This window comes from Pinus tabuliformis, chromosome 1_2, assembly GCF_031772625.1.
Source record: "Pinus tabuliformis cultivar Carrire ecotype Pingquan chromosome 1_2, CPIR1, whole genome shotgun sequence".
NCBI classification, from domain to species: Eukaryota; Viridiplantae; Streptophyta; class Pinopsida; order Pinales; family Pinaceae; genus Pinus; species Pinus tabuliformis.
Window position 1 is genome coordinate 680,923,533 of NC_142298.1, and position 15,107 is coordinate 680,938,639.

A 15,107-nucleotide genomic window follows, 5' to 3' on the forward strand; every position below is an offset into this window, starting at 1 on the left:
AACTAACTCCACGCCGTCTCCGGTTCCAACTTTCAGATAACTCTAACTCGACGCCGTCTCCCGTTCCAACTTCCAGATAACTCCAACTCCACGCCGTCTCCGGTTCCAACTTCCAGCTGTGTGTAGTTCAATAGCGTAACACTTCCCGTCATTGGACAGCGCATGGTGTTAATGAATAGAGATTAGAATTAATCTGTTATTTTGTTTTTTTTTAAAAAGTAATAACTTTTATTTTAATTTTTTTTGTAATATTAATGAATTGAATTGTGTGATTCTTGATGGTGTGGCTGTGGAATATTTATACTTATACGACTCCCACACTAACTGCAACTTTGAGATGTGTGCAGTTATCAACGTTTCAATAGCGTATCACTTCTAGTCATTGGAGAGCGAGTGGCATATGAGATGGTGTTGACCAATACACATGCTTATGCTTATTGGTTAATAATTTCTTTTTAAAGAGTCAATGTGTTATTTTATTTAATTTTTAATTTTTATTTTAAATTTATAATCAAATGTGTTAAGTAATATGTATTATGCAATATTGTTTAATTATAGATACATTTTATTTTTAGATTTTTTTTTATTTTAAATTTATAATCAAATGTGTTAAGTATGCAATATTGTTTAATTATAGATACATTTTATTTTTAGTTTTTTTTTTAAATGAATTTGTATTTGAATATTTATATAAATTTTTCTTTTTTCTTTTTCTTTTTTAAGTTGAAGTTTTTTCATTACTCAAAAGGTATATAAAAAGATGTCAAAATGTACCTGGGCTTACCCATGACCAATGTTCTTACCATGCTATAGACAAACCCCGACCAATGTTATTACCATGCTACAGACAAACCCCAACCCCACGCGGTGTCCAGTTGCAAGCGCCCATTCCAACTTTCAGATGTGTGCAGTTATCAGCGTTTCAATAGCGTACCACTTCTAGTCATTGGAGAGGGCGTGGCATATGAGATGGTGCTGATGAATACACATGCATATTGGTTAATAATTTATTTATTTTTTTAATTTTTCAATTTATTTTTTTACTTTTTTTAAAGAATCAATGTGTTATTTTATTTAATTTTTAATTTTTATTTTAAATTATAATCAATGTGTGAAGTAATATGTATTATGTGATGTAAAATAAGATGATATTGTTTAAATATAGATACATTTTATTTTTAGAATTTTCTTTTTTTTTTAAATGAATTTGTATTTGAATGTTCATATAGTTTTTTTTCTTTTTTTTCTTTTTTTAAGTTGAAGTTTTTTCTTTACTTAAAAGGCATATAAAAAGATGTCAAAATGTATGCAAGTTTACCCATTGACCAATGCTATTACCATGCTACAGACAAAAAAACAAAATACTCAAGTTCGAAATCCACCACCTTATAGACCTTACATACCAAAAAACAAAAAGAACTAGAAAGACATTGGAACTAGTTCTACTTATGCTGCAAGTAAAGGCTTGGCCTACAAATTCTCTACATTTTGTTTGGAAATTCATGGCTTCGCATAGGTTCCTCTGTAATGTTACTCCTTCTATTTCTAAGTCCTCATGGAAAAATTACCTTACTAAGATTTCAAACTTAGAGTTTTTAAAAGGAGTTAAGATTTTATCAGTTGGGACCCTTTGGGATTATTTTTTTTTTATATATATATATATATATCCTATTTTTTTGGCTATGCCCCTTATCCTCTCCGGAGAGTTAATCACGACTTGAATATGATTAATGTAATCCTGCATTTAATTCCTTTAGTGTCCATATGTTACAGGTCTAAAACCCTCGAGAGACTTGTTTCTTACAGAAATTATGGATTGGACTTAACTCATTAATTGTAACAATTATTTATTTTGTCAAGGAACGCATTAATTCCTTTTATTAATTCCACTATTATTATATATGTGTCATGCATTTATCATTTACAAACAATGGGTCTCTGAATTATGTTATGGCTCTATATTATTGTTAAAAATGAGAGGAACATTATTCTGGTTGTTAGAGAACCGTGCTTAGAGTTTATTCTGCATATTACGAATCTGTCGATAAACTTCCCTTCACTGTGTGACATATTTCTATACATATGTGCGGTTATAAGGTTTGTGTTGTTTATATGAGTTACATTTGTATTATAATGTTATTTACAAAAGTTATTACTTTATCATAATGGTATTATTCTTTAATTTTTCACTTCTATGAATTGTTTTAAAAAAGACGGATAACCTTCCACTTAATTATCTTCTTTAGTTTAGAATATGCTTTTATTCTCATTTCCCTAAAGAAGAAAAATCATTATAGAAGACTACTTATGTATGTATGATGATGTAGGGATTTATTTTGGGTTGTTGGCTATGTCGATTTGGCCTAAGAACTAACCCAAATATTAGACAAGTTGCCATAATTGTTTCGTTATTAATTTCCCTTTTTTTTCCTTTCAGGTATCAACCTTGAGGAATCTAAAGAATAATTTTAGTTCTAGAAATATTTCATAATATTGTTTAGTAATTTTAATCATGATTGCCTTCCTTGAGTTGCAAAACATGATATAATTTAGAAACATAATTCAATCACAACCTAGTTTACATCGATTTCTTCAACCATTAAGAGTTTTGGCAGCCTTGCCCATAATTGTTTCTAGCTACGTGGAATGTAAGCTTTCTCAACCTTGCTTCCTAATGTAACTTTAATGGTTACTTGCATATAATAACTAAACATTTTATATATTAAACAAATATACCTTTTGAATAGTTATTTGACCTTGACATGGCCCATAAACATAATGGTTTCATTTTTACATGTAGTAAATAAATATTTACAAGTTTTACCAGAGGGTATTACAAATGTATAATTGTTTGAGGTTGGACAGTGATGAAGAATAACGTTTTTAAATAAATAAAAAAATCAACAATTTGTAATGGATTTACAAGGAAAAAAATGTTTTATACTCAAGGTGTGGGAAATTAGGTAAGAAATCCTAGTACTTTATGAGATTGGGTTAAAAGGAAAATTGTGAATTTCTCCAAGCTCGAAAGTGATAAACCTTAGAGTAAATTTAAGTTAGATAAGGTAAACCTTGATAAATCTTAGAGTACATTTAAGTTAGGTTTCCTTATCTCGTAACATAATTGTTTGGATGTAACAACTCTTCAAGGTGTGTGAAATTAGGTAAGAAATCCTAGTACTTTATGAGATTGGGTTAAAAGGAAAATTGTGAAGTTCTCCAAGCTCGAAAGTGATAAACCTTAGAGTAAATTTAAGTTAGATAAGGTAAGCCTTGAGAAATCTTAGAGTATATTTAAGTTAGGTTTCCTTATCTCGTAACATAATTGTTTGGATGTAACAACTCTTGAGGGGGGGTTGGATCGTAGAAAGAATTGGAGATAATTGTTTGGATGTAACAACTCTTGAGGGGGGGTTGGATCGTAGAAAGAATTGGAGATAAATTAAGCCTAAATCGTAGAAGGATTTGGAGATGAATTAAGCTCATCATTGTATTTGCACACAAAAATTTAATCAAAAAACAATTCAATGAGTACATAATGTTGAATTATACATGTAGAATCATGTAGAAATCAATAATATGAGATTCATAATTGCATGCGGCCAAGTTTTCAAGCACATTTTTGTTACAAGTAGAAAGTTTTCTGGTATTGATATACAGCTTAACAAATGTTGTATGCAAAAACTCAATGTGAAAATAGATCTAGCCTTCTTCTATCAATTCATTTCATCATATATATATATATATATATATATATATATATATATATATAGATATATATATATATATTCAAGCCTATTTAGATAAATGATAAGTAATTGATTATATTTATTAGGGAGATTTAGTATATTTTAGTGTTTTTAAGTTGCAATAAATCATGTTTATATTTGTATTGATAAGAAGGAAGAAGATAGGTTTGAAACCATTTTCATTATTGTAATAGGCTAAGAATTATTAAGATTATAATTCTTTCCATTTAAAAATGTGTTTGAATAGACTTTTATCCTTTTTTAATGATTTTTTTTTATTAAATTCATGTTTAATTTTAAATAAAAAATAGTAAACATAATTTTAATATAAATTATTAAAAAAGAATAACTTATAATAATAGATAAAGGGATAATTGAATGTTTAAGAAACTTCAAGGAAGTATCTCAATTGACTTTATCAATCTTATTTACTATTTCAGTTTCTTTTTAAGTACATTTACTTACCACCATGAATTAAAACAAATATTTTAATTAAAAAAATACAACCATTTGAGTAACATTTTTATAGGAAAATTAAATAAGCATTTGAAAGAATTAAATTAATATATTAACATAAATTAATTTAGTTTAATATTTTATATAAATTAACATAAATTAATTTGTTATAATATTTTATATGAGACTTGTAGAGTCTTTGATTTTAAAAATGAGTGAAATAAAAAATATAATGATAATTATGGTCTATTAACAATTTCATAATAAACTCTTTTATATATATATATATATATATATATATATATATATATATATATATATATATATATATATCAACTTTTATTTAAATTGGTATCTTTCAAATATGTTAATATTATTTTTTTCAAATATGGTGAAAGAAAATTAATCTTAAATAACATGAATTTTTTTACACATAGAAAATTAAATTAAATTTAAATGAACATATAAATCAATATAGATCTATTTTAATTCTTAACCTACTAAGAGGGAAATCTCTCAAGATGTAAACTTTATTTTGAGTGTAAAACTTGAGGATAAGTTTGCACATCTAGATATCCAATTTATCTATGTCCTAGATAGATGAATTTATATTGATTCTCAATAATATTATTTATGCTTATATAAATTTTACATTAGAAAAAAAAATATATATATATATATATATATATTTGATTCAAACCATAAAACATAGAGCTATATGTTTTATATTTTATTTTTTAATTTAATGTTTTAATGTGATCGGCATAGCATGATAATAAATATGTACTTTATAACCTAAAATAAGAAAAATGACTAAGTGTTCTTAAAAAGAGAGTAACTAGAAATTGTCCCAAAAGGTACAAAGAGAGGCCGATAGGATTATTAATTTGGAATTGTAAAATTTAATAGCAAATATTGCAGAGGGAAATCCCATGATATTACAGAATGAAATCTCATCATATTACAAGTAAAATTGAGAAATTTCATATACCACAATACAAGTAAAACTGAAACCAATCTTGTAGAGTGAAATCCCATCATATTACAAAATGAAATCTCATTATATAGGATTTATTAGGGTCATTACAGAGAAAATTAACATAAGTGGAGAGCTGATTCAGAAGGTATGACATGGACTCTGTAGAGTGAATCCCCTAATCTTGTAGAGTGAATCCCATCATATTACAGAATGAAATAGAAGTCTAAAGGATTTATCAGAGACATTACAAAGAACGCTATCACAGTGGAGAGCTACTTCACAAGGCAGGACATGGATTCTACTTATTCACCACAGAAACTCTTGTTGTTGAAGATGAGAAGCAGCACAAAAGTAAGTCATTCCACAACTACTACAAACTTACAACAATATTAACATCCTGCAAATATTCTCATCTATGAGGAGCTTTGGGGGCCTATAGATTACAAGAGAATAGCAGAAATTCTTCACTAAACATGTTAGTAGCGTACTGATCATATTGGCGGTTGGAGACAGAACTGGTGTTGAAGCTCTCTTTCCTCACAAACCCAGCAGGGGCTTTCTTGTCATAATTCCTCACAAACCCAGCAGGGGCTTTCTTGTCATAATTCTGAGTACAAAATTTGAATGTCATTTTCTGCATCTTTCTATTTATATACATTGTTTGAACTCCTGTACAAAATTTCCCACAAAAGAGAAACAAAAGATATTACAATCATATTGTAAGAGAAACAAAAGATATTACAATCATATTGTAAGAGAAATGATCTGGCTACTAACAAATGAAAACCAACATGAAATGATGATTCAAGCACTACAAAGCTAAATCCTAGTTTTCAAAATACATTCTGTATTAACTACATGTGGGCATCAGACTGTCCTTGTACAGTGACTTAAGCTATTTGGCTAGCAAGAAATGAAAAGAATTCAAAACAAAGATGTTATTACTAATCAAGTTTGACACAAGAATAGATATGCATATTAAGGGACACAGCCACCTTTAAAGGAAAATAAACAAATAATACTAAGATCCCCAGATATATATATAACAATAGTGTGGAGTTATTTCAACGAGGCTTGTCAAGGTAATCCTAGCTATTGTGGATCATGAGGCATTACTTTAAGAGACAATTACGAGATCAGTTTCAAAGCAGAGCTGTAGGAGATGGATCAAACAACAGAGCAGAACTTTATGCTTTTTGGTAGATTCTGAAAATAGCAATAGAGAAAGGTTTAAATTGTCTACAGGTGATAAAAGATTCCAAACAGATTGCAGAGAGGTCAAATGGAAATTTCAATCAGGAAAATTTGCAGCTGGCCCATCATTGGACGGAATCAGAGAAGCAAGGAAAAATTCCATGTCATTATCTTTTCAGCATGTCTGCAAGGGATAAATATGAAGGCTGATATATTGTTCAAGTAAGCATTGAGGATGCAGAACAGATGGATGGAGATGATTGAATACAGGTGATAAGAGATTCCAAACACAATGCAGAGAGGTCAAATGGAAATTTCAATCAGGAAAATTTGCAGCTGGCCCATCATTGGACGGAATCAGAGAAGCAAGGAAAAATTCCATGGCATTATCTTTTCAGCATGTCTGCAAGGGATAAATATGAAGGCTGATATATTGTTCAAGTAAGCACTGAGGATGCAGAACAGATGGATGGAGATGATTGAATACCCCATCTGGACCTTCTCATTCAATCTATTTCTAATCAAGCTATTATAGTAATGACCTTTTGGATGGTTGTTTTGGAAGCAGTGTCAAAACTTAAACATCATACTTACCCTAAAATTATTATAACTGTTTACATGCTTTCCAGGACTTTAATTGCATACCATAGTTACACATAAAAGCCACGACATTAATTACATAACAGTTTGAAATAGTTCAGCATGCCTTCATAACATTGGAGATATTCCAACTGTGTTCATATTTGTCACTAATCCTGGATGACTTTAATTACAGTTCTCAGACCCTCTCCTTTAAGCATGTGATCAAATGCCTTGTTCATGTCAGCAAAAGAAACCTTGTTTGTAACAAATTTATCCAGTTCAAGCTCCTGCAAATTTAACAATCAAGGAAGGAAAGATTAAAACCGTAATTATAACTCTAATTAGATATGATAAGCATAGATTGCTCCCGTCATGGTACGGACAAAAAAAAAACAACTGGGAAATATGACCACACAGTATTATCTACAATTATGGTTTGAATAAGCTGTTACAACTATGTTATGAAGTCTTACCCCATTCAAATACATCTCTACAAGGCCTGGCAAATCAGTACGAGGCTTATAATTTCCAAAGAAGGTTCCTTTCAACGTTTTCTCGCTCAGAAAGTTTACAGGATTCGTTTTAAAGACTGCGTCTGAACGAGGGACCCCTGTTAAAACGGCTTCACCCCAACCCTGCAAAAACAGAACTCTGATATCAAACATATGCATTTCCTGCATTTTCTTAATTAAATCGAAGCAATCAGTTTAAACTTTAAAGCTACAGCTTAGAATTGAAATGATTGATGTATCTTAAACCAAAGGAAACCAAGAGCTAGTACATCATGGCAGCATTCCAAAGCTTGAACCATGGCCTCAATACTCCCTGTGCATTCGACGCTGCAGTCCACCCTTCCATCAGTTTTTTCCGCAATTACTTGTAAACATTTTTTATAAGTGTTTGGAAATTAAGAGTCTACACTGCTTTGAATGGATGGTGAATGAGTGCACTCCATGCGAAAACTTAAAATCCCCCCCACCTAAGTATTAAAGTACCACACTAGTCAAAAGCAACCAATACTCTGATCTGGGAGAGAGTTTGATGATCATTTTGGGCAGCTCAACGTACCTGCTGAATAGGTTTTTCGTACTCTTTAGGGGTTTATAAATTCCGTTACTCCAAATTGTTTTGCTGAGAAAGGAAAGGTTACAAGAAAGGGTTAAAAAGGCAATTCTACAAGTCAACATATCAACATATGTACACAGATTTTCCAATAATGGAAGTGGGAAATATACAATTACCTCGTTCATATCTCTCATTATTGAAATCGATTCCAATTATTCGAGCAGCTCCTGCAATTCTTGCACCTTCACAATCCTGCGTAGTTAAACTCGGGTCAGAAGGCTAACATATAATTAAACTCTACCCTCATCATATTGGTCCCAATGAAAATGCAAGTAGGGGAAGTGAACAGAATAGTCCCTAGAAAAAGGTTTGAGGACTTTAAAACTGCAACATATACTAATATGCATGCAGTGGAACATAAAGAGGGCACTTGTTATTAGTACTTACAGCAAGCCCAACAGCCCCCAGGCCAAATACTGCTACTATCGAACCCTTCTTGGGTTTGCCTGCGTTCAAAGTAGCACCTTCTAAATTCTTCAGAAACTAACTGTCACAACCTTATTTTTAATTCTTTAAATATAATTTAATTATTTCAATTATATTTATTCATTTTCTTTATACTATAACTTTTTTACACAACATTATACATGTGAATATTTTCTAAATTCTTCAAAAACTAACTGTCACAATCATTTACAGTCATTAATCTGGCGAAAATATTTCATCAGCAATAGTAAAGTTGATTGAAATTGGAAGGCATAGAAGGCTTTTTGATGAATTATTTCAGATCTCACGGAAAAGTCCCAGCAATCCGTCCAAGCAGTGAACATTCGGCAATTTTATCATTCTGATACAAATTCAAGTGTCAAGGGAGCTCATTGAGCAGACAGGCTACTTAGTCTGGAAGTAGCAACTGGCCAAAACAAAAGAAGAAACACATGGTGTCTGCAAGCAGACAAATTCAATGAAGTTGGAACATGGAAACTCTGTTGCTATACAATGAGTACACTTCCTTGCATATCAAGTGCCACAAATAGCAGGCTTCCCCCATCAATTAGAGAGAATAAACAGAATACAGTTATTCAATGCTGATCTAGACTCTAGAGCAATCCACATCCTATTGTATCTCTTTTGCTTCTAATTACCAATATGTCACGGTTCTTACTAAGCATGCTCTCAAATCCTACATAACTATCTAGCCCAAGGGGGCAGTTCAACCAGTTATATCATAGATTTAGTGTCTTTGCATTGAATGGATTCCACTTAATTCTTCTATCATATATTTAGTGTGCTTCCAATTTACACATCCCAGAAGCAGGGAAGAAAGCTCTGGTGGAAGGTAAAAGGCTACAATTTTTCATACAGGAAACTTTTCCATATATTCCTTGCTAGACCAGTTTACATTGCAGCTTTCTTGCATATCAGCACTCTGAGAGTAAGAATAGGCTTCACATCTCCAAGGCTATTCAAAAACATGTAAGAAGAAAGCATTGAACCATCAAGTGCACTTGTAACTGGGAAAATGGATGAAAGTGGGTGTGGGCTATTACTCAAAACATCAACCAGATATGACAGTGGTCTATTACTCTAACATTTAATACGATCTGTGCTTTGCAATTGTTTGCAGAGACCTGACTTCAGAGCCAAAGTTCCTCGAGTCTGAACTAAGGGTTGGCCATAAAGATTGAATGATCATAATATAAATAATGAAATATGACAACAAATAGCAACAATGTGGTGGGCTAAAATCCATGTGCAACACAATTTCTTTGTGAAGCTCAGCTAAAACACATCTTCGCATGAAGCTTACAAAAAAGGATCATTACCCTGCACGGAAAGGGAGACTTGGCATGAGATTCGTGTACTTGAAAAATAGAAAATAAAAATAGAGAGAAGGATCGATGACCTATGCTTTATACATCTTCCCCTTTCCTCTTTCTCTCAACCTTCATGTCCTAATGATGGATCCTGTTCTGGACTCGAAACAACGACTTCAAATGGAAACTGTGGATCAAGTTCCAGACACGGTTTCTTCAAATTCTGACCACCACAGAAGCTTACAAATAAGGAACATCTAGAGAGATTAATTATGATTTGGCCCTGTTGTCAGCAGTCTCAGCAATACGTTTCAAGTGTGAACAGCTTTCCATTTAACAGATTAAACATAGTAATTCAAAGAGAATTGGCAGGCCTTGATCTAGATTCAAATGCAAATACAGTGAGAAAATAGATTGTCTCTGAATGGCTCTGTTTAATGGATTTGAAGTGGCAATTCAAAGAGAATTGCCAGGCCTCGATTTATATTCTAATCTAAATGTATTTTACTAGCAAATCAGATGTTTTTGGGTTTGGAAAGCAAAGCCCCGTTGCAATATCTTTAGTAGAAAAATACTGTCTTCAACTTGTTCTTGAACAAAAACCTCTTTGTTATTGTTTCTTTCAGATGCCCTAGATTTTATCTTCATCCATTTTCCTTTCTCCTCCCAAAAGTCTGGTGGCCCTTCCTCTATGCTATTATTATATAACAAACTTATTAATTAAGCAAAAAACAGTATCTTTGATTTTTATACCCATTGAAAGCCTGGATTAATTTGCAAAATCATTGTACTGCAAGACAGAAATTTCAAAGGGAAAAATGATTGCATGACTAACAGATCAGACAAAGATTTATGGAAGGCTTCATTTTGAATCAGATTATAAATAGATGTGTTGAAAAAATTTACTCAAGTCCAGGATTCCAACATTATCCGTAGCAATCGCATTGTGTGGTTAAAAGAAACTATTTTGTGTGTTTTCGAGTGCTTCATTATATTACTAAATAAATATATGACGCGTACAATGAATAGATATCATCTTACGATTCCTAACATATGGAGGAGGATTCTCACCATCTAAATGACATTGGCAGTGGCGACTATCTCTGTCACAATAATCTGAATGGCCCACAACCCCATACCACCATCCTGCCAAGTAAAAAAAGCAACAATGGATGAAAGATTATTTCCAAAATATTCATCATGTATTTTCCAAGCATAAGAGGATATCAATTGAAGCATTAACAAAGTACTTATCTAGAGGGTTCACTTCGACTACTGATCAACATAAGAATAATTACAAGATATAATAAAACAACCACTTGTGCACAAAATCCAGGACTTTAGTCCATAAAATGTATGAAAGCTACACGTACCATATGGGAATTCCTTGTTCCTTCTCCACTGTATCTCAACATGATCTCCAGGACATAGAACATTCAAACAAACAGATGGGTGAAGATCATGGGCAGGTGTGTCCACTGGAGGTGCTCGCAGCCTGTCCCAGGTTCAAACTTCAAAACCCAACAAGCTTGCTCCTCTGGACCGTGATAAAGCATTCACCCACTCATTTTAGAGCTCTGGGTAGTGTTAATGCGGCAATTCTGGGTCTGTACTAAAGTGGAAGTGCTGTTAATGGTGGTCCTCTTGCTAATGCAGTCAAAGCCCTTAATTGACTCTCTGTAGCTGAAGATTTTCATGCTGTAATGCCGATATTGAAAGAAGGTACATAGCGTCTCCAGGGGTTATGTTCCTTAACCTTTATGTTAAATAGTCAAAAGTAAAACACAAGAAAATGGGGAACCAATGAAGTTGACCAAAGAAATGAAGAAATGGGTATTGCAAAAGAAGAGGGTGTACACAAGCCATGTCATTTTATAAGCTGCTAGTATTAAAAATAAATAAAAATTGTAGTTATATCCTTCCAGGATTTAACAGGGTTTAAGAAAAATGCCATTTCCAAGAGTGCAAATATAATGAAAAAAATTCAAAAAGATATATTTAACATACCTGGCCTTGAAAGTATCGGTTTTGCTATCATAACTAAGCTCTGCGTCGTAACAAGATAGCATAAACCCAACATGTCCACGCTGCACAAAATGAAATCATCATGAATTAGGCCAACTCATATATCATTCTAATACCTGTCTCATGTTTTCCTTAAAACCCACTATTTCTCCAGAAATCATTGAAATCAAGCAAATTTAAATGAAATCTAGCAAAAAATACAACTATGTTTGTCATTATTATTGGTAAGGTTTAAAAAGGCATGTGACTACTTGTACAAGGCACCAAGCTTCACAAGAAAATCTATATTGACCTTATAATTTTGTAAGATAATTAGAAACAGTGGCCTTATATTTTGATAATTTAGCAAGCAACCAGCAACATTTTGTCATTCATTCCCAGCCCTCAGAATTCCTTGCCTCAGGCCAAGAGGCTATTTACAGAATTTTGGTACCTACCTCGCGATTGTACACCTGAGCTGGAAACCAAAATTTACCACTTTCAAGTGCCAGATACCATGCCATCACTGAATCACTGGGTGGGCCGCTTTTGCCTCCTTTGTTAATCTCTGGCCGTAATCCCAACCACGAAAATTGCCAAATGCAAGACAGGGACCTCAACCAGGCGTTAACTTTGCAGCCATCTAACACCCCTGTCTCATTACTCATTGTAACAGTCCATTGCCATTCACGGTAGGCTGCAGGACCAATAACCTTCCCCCATTTTGCTTTCAAACGAGGTTCCCACAGGTGATTGCTCCTACACCTCTCCCTTAGATCTCCGCAAACACATGCCATGTTACATAGGCTGGCAGGTGAAAGCCTGCTTAATATGCCTTCCAGTGCCAATTCAGGTAGATCTAAAATAGAAAAGTCTTTTACTTCTTCTACATTGTCTACTTTTTGAATACATTTTCTCTTCAAACCCGTTGGAGCAGACATTTTTACCAAGCTCCTCTTTCTGGTCAACTCCAGAAGCAGCTGCAACAGTCCCACACCGAACCCAACTGGAAAAACATTCATCTCATTCTTAGGCCAGCCTTTGACCCACAACAATAAAGGATGAAGGAATAGAGATTGAGATACTAATAGAAAAGAGAGGCAGGATATCAAGAAGAAAAACATTAGATTAGTTAAGATAGACAAGGGTGAGGCCCAACAAAGAGTTTAAAATTTAGACTAGTACATGTGGATCAATCACTGTGTGAACATGTCAGAAAAGCAAAAATAAGAACTCTTGTTATACTTTAGAGAACCCAGAATACACAAATTATATTTAAAATCGGATCTGCACTGGACCTTGAGAAAGATATGCCCATGTAAACGAACTCAGGTCTCTAAACAGATAAGTCCTTCAATCCAGAGACCTGCAATGGTGTTTATAACCCAAGCTTACAAGAACATTTCTCAACTATGTTATAGGACCATCTCTCAGCAGATTATTCACCCCAGAGCCCAAACAAAATCCCATACATATGATGGCATGTAGCACTGCGAAAACTGGTTTTAAGCCTTGAACTATCAATACCAAGACAACTTGACTGCGAAGTGGATATTAAAAACAAATAAACAGCATCTCATAGGGCTTTGACCAATCCAAACCCAGTAAGAATGTTGAGTCCATGGACTCGTGGCCAATGCCAAGCAGGAGATTCACTGTAGGGATTCTGCACCTGACAGCCCGCAGATATTATGGGGTTTGTATATTGGGTATTGCATTGATTTTATTTGGACTCTACTGGCCCTCATAAAAACTGGACCTGTGTAAAAGCCCTCAATGTAAAACTGCTTGCATTAATATGATCATATAACCTCTTGGATGGGTACCCGTCCCGCTTGCAAAGAGGTTGGTATAATCTTATCTAATCAGATTGAATGAATGATACCTTCCTCGCCCCATCAAGTTAAGAAGTACAGACAGGCAGTCCCAATTAACAACAAAAAGTGAAAAGCAAGCAGGAGATGGTGAGGCCGGGGATGTGTACCCCGCTCACATTACATACAGAAATAGACCACCTGCTACAACAACATACACAGCAGTTACTCTTCTTTCTCAATGGAGATCAGGAGAAGGTTAATTGAAATAAGTGGGTTTCACTCAATTTTTATCGTCCACTTACCCATTTAAACCAATGCCTCCTCCCTGTCCCTGTGATTCTTTCAATAACCGAGATGCTGAGCAACCAATCCAACTCCACGTTCTTCACAAAAACATTGAATCTATGCACAAGCTGATGGACAGAATCGTACCTCTTGCCATATCTGCACAAGATTGAAAGAAAAGTATTACAAACTTTCACTGAATGCAATTTTTAACCGACCTCTTCAATACCCCCATACATAACTATCTATTCCCATTCATATTGCAACAGTACATGCTACAAGGCGGCCATGAATGCGATTCTAACACAAAGCTAGAAAACCCAATCAGACACAGATAAGATAAGAAGAGATCTCAGCTATCAGAACCATTTGAATAAATCACATCACAGACCTGACAGCGAACTCCGCAAACTGTAGAGACTTGGGATTGGTTCCCAAGATTTTAACGAAATTGGACTCCAGGTTCTGGATCTTGTCAGTGACCATATCAATATACCCCGTTTCTTCAAACGACCTGGCAGCAGATACAGATACGGCCAGCAAAAACAAAGTGCTCAGAACAATGGCGAGGACGCGAGCCATGGCGGGCGAGACTGTTGAAACCTCTGAACAGAGCAAAGGCGAGATCAGTGGTGAAGAAAGAATGAGGTGGGGGTTGGTTGGAGAGCTGGTAGCGAAGGGTTCATAGGGAATCTGGTCAAAGGCGGTGTAGAGATGTGAGGTTGGAGTCAGAGAAAGCAGGAAGTTCTCGGCGAAATCACGACAGATGCTACCAAACGGACGGAAACCTTGAATTTCTCGGCACTGAGAATAAACAGAAGCCCACCGAATATGGATGCCAGGTGTCAACCTGACATTGAAAAAGACGACGAAACTCTGTTTCAATAGGAAGGCCTATCGGCCTAACTATTTAAACATTTTCTCAATATATAAATAGATAATGTAGTAATCGTAAATAAGTGTAAATTTTTAAATATAGATTATAAAATAACAATTATATTAAAAAATAATAATAATAATAAAACATAATATAAATTTAATTAAAATAATAATAATAATAAAAGTTCATTCACTTTGTTATATTATAATTTTATTTTTATTAATAAAATTATAAATAGAAAAAATTTATTAAATATTAAAAGAAAAACAAACCTTAATA

General features: G+C 33.6%; 1 protein-coding gene across 1 annotated transcript; it reads right to left on the reverse strand.

Annotated features, from left to right (window-relative positions):
- Nucleotides 1–8,201: 8,201 nt before the first annotated feature.
- LOC149207533 (uncharacterized) lies at nt 8,202–14,837 on the reverse strand. The gene is made up of 6 exons (XM_089395785.1): nt 14,340–14,837; nt 13,966–14,107; nt 11,850–11,929; nt 11,216–11,540; nt 10,914–10,988; nt 8,202–8,277 (listed from the first exon to the last, which is right to left on the reverse strand). The coding sequence occupies exons 1-4, from the start codon at nt 14,528–14,530 to the stop codon at nt 11,399–11,401; spliced, it is 555 nt and encodes a 184-aa protein (XP_089251911.1). The 5' UTR covers nt 14,531–14,837; the 3' UTR covers nt 8,202–8,277; nt 10,914–10,988; nt 11,216–11,398.
- Between the last annotated feature and the right edge of the window lie 270 nt (nt 14,838–15,107).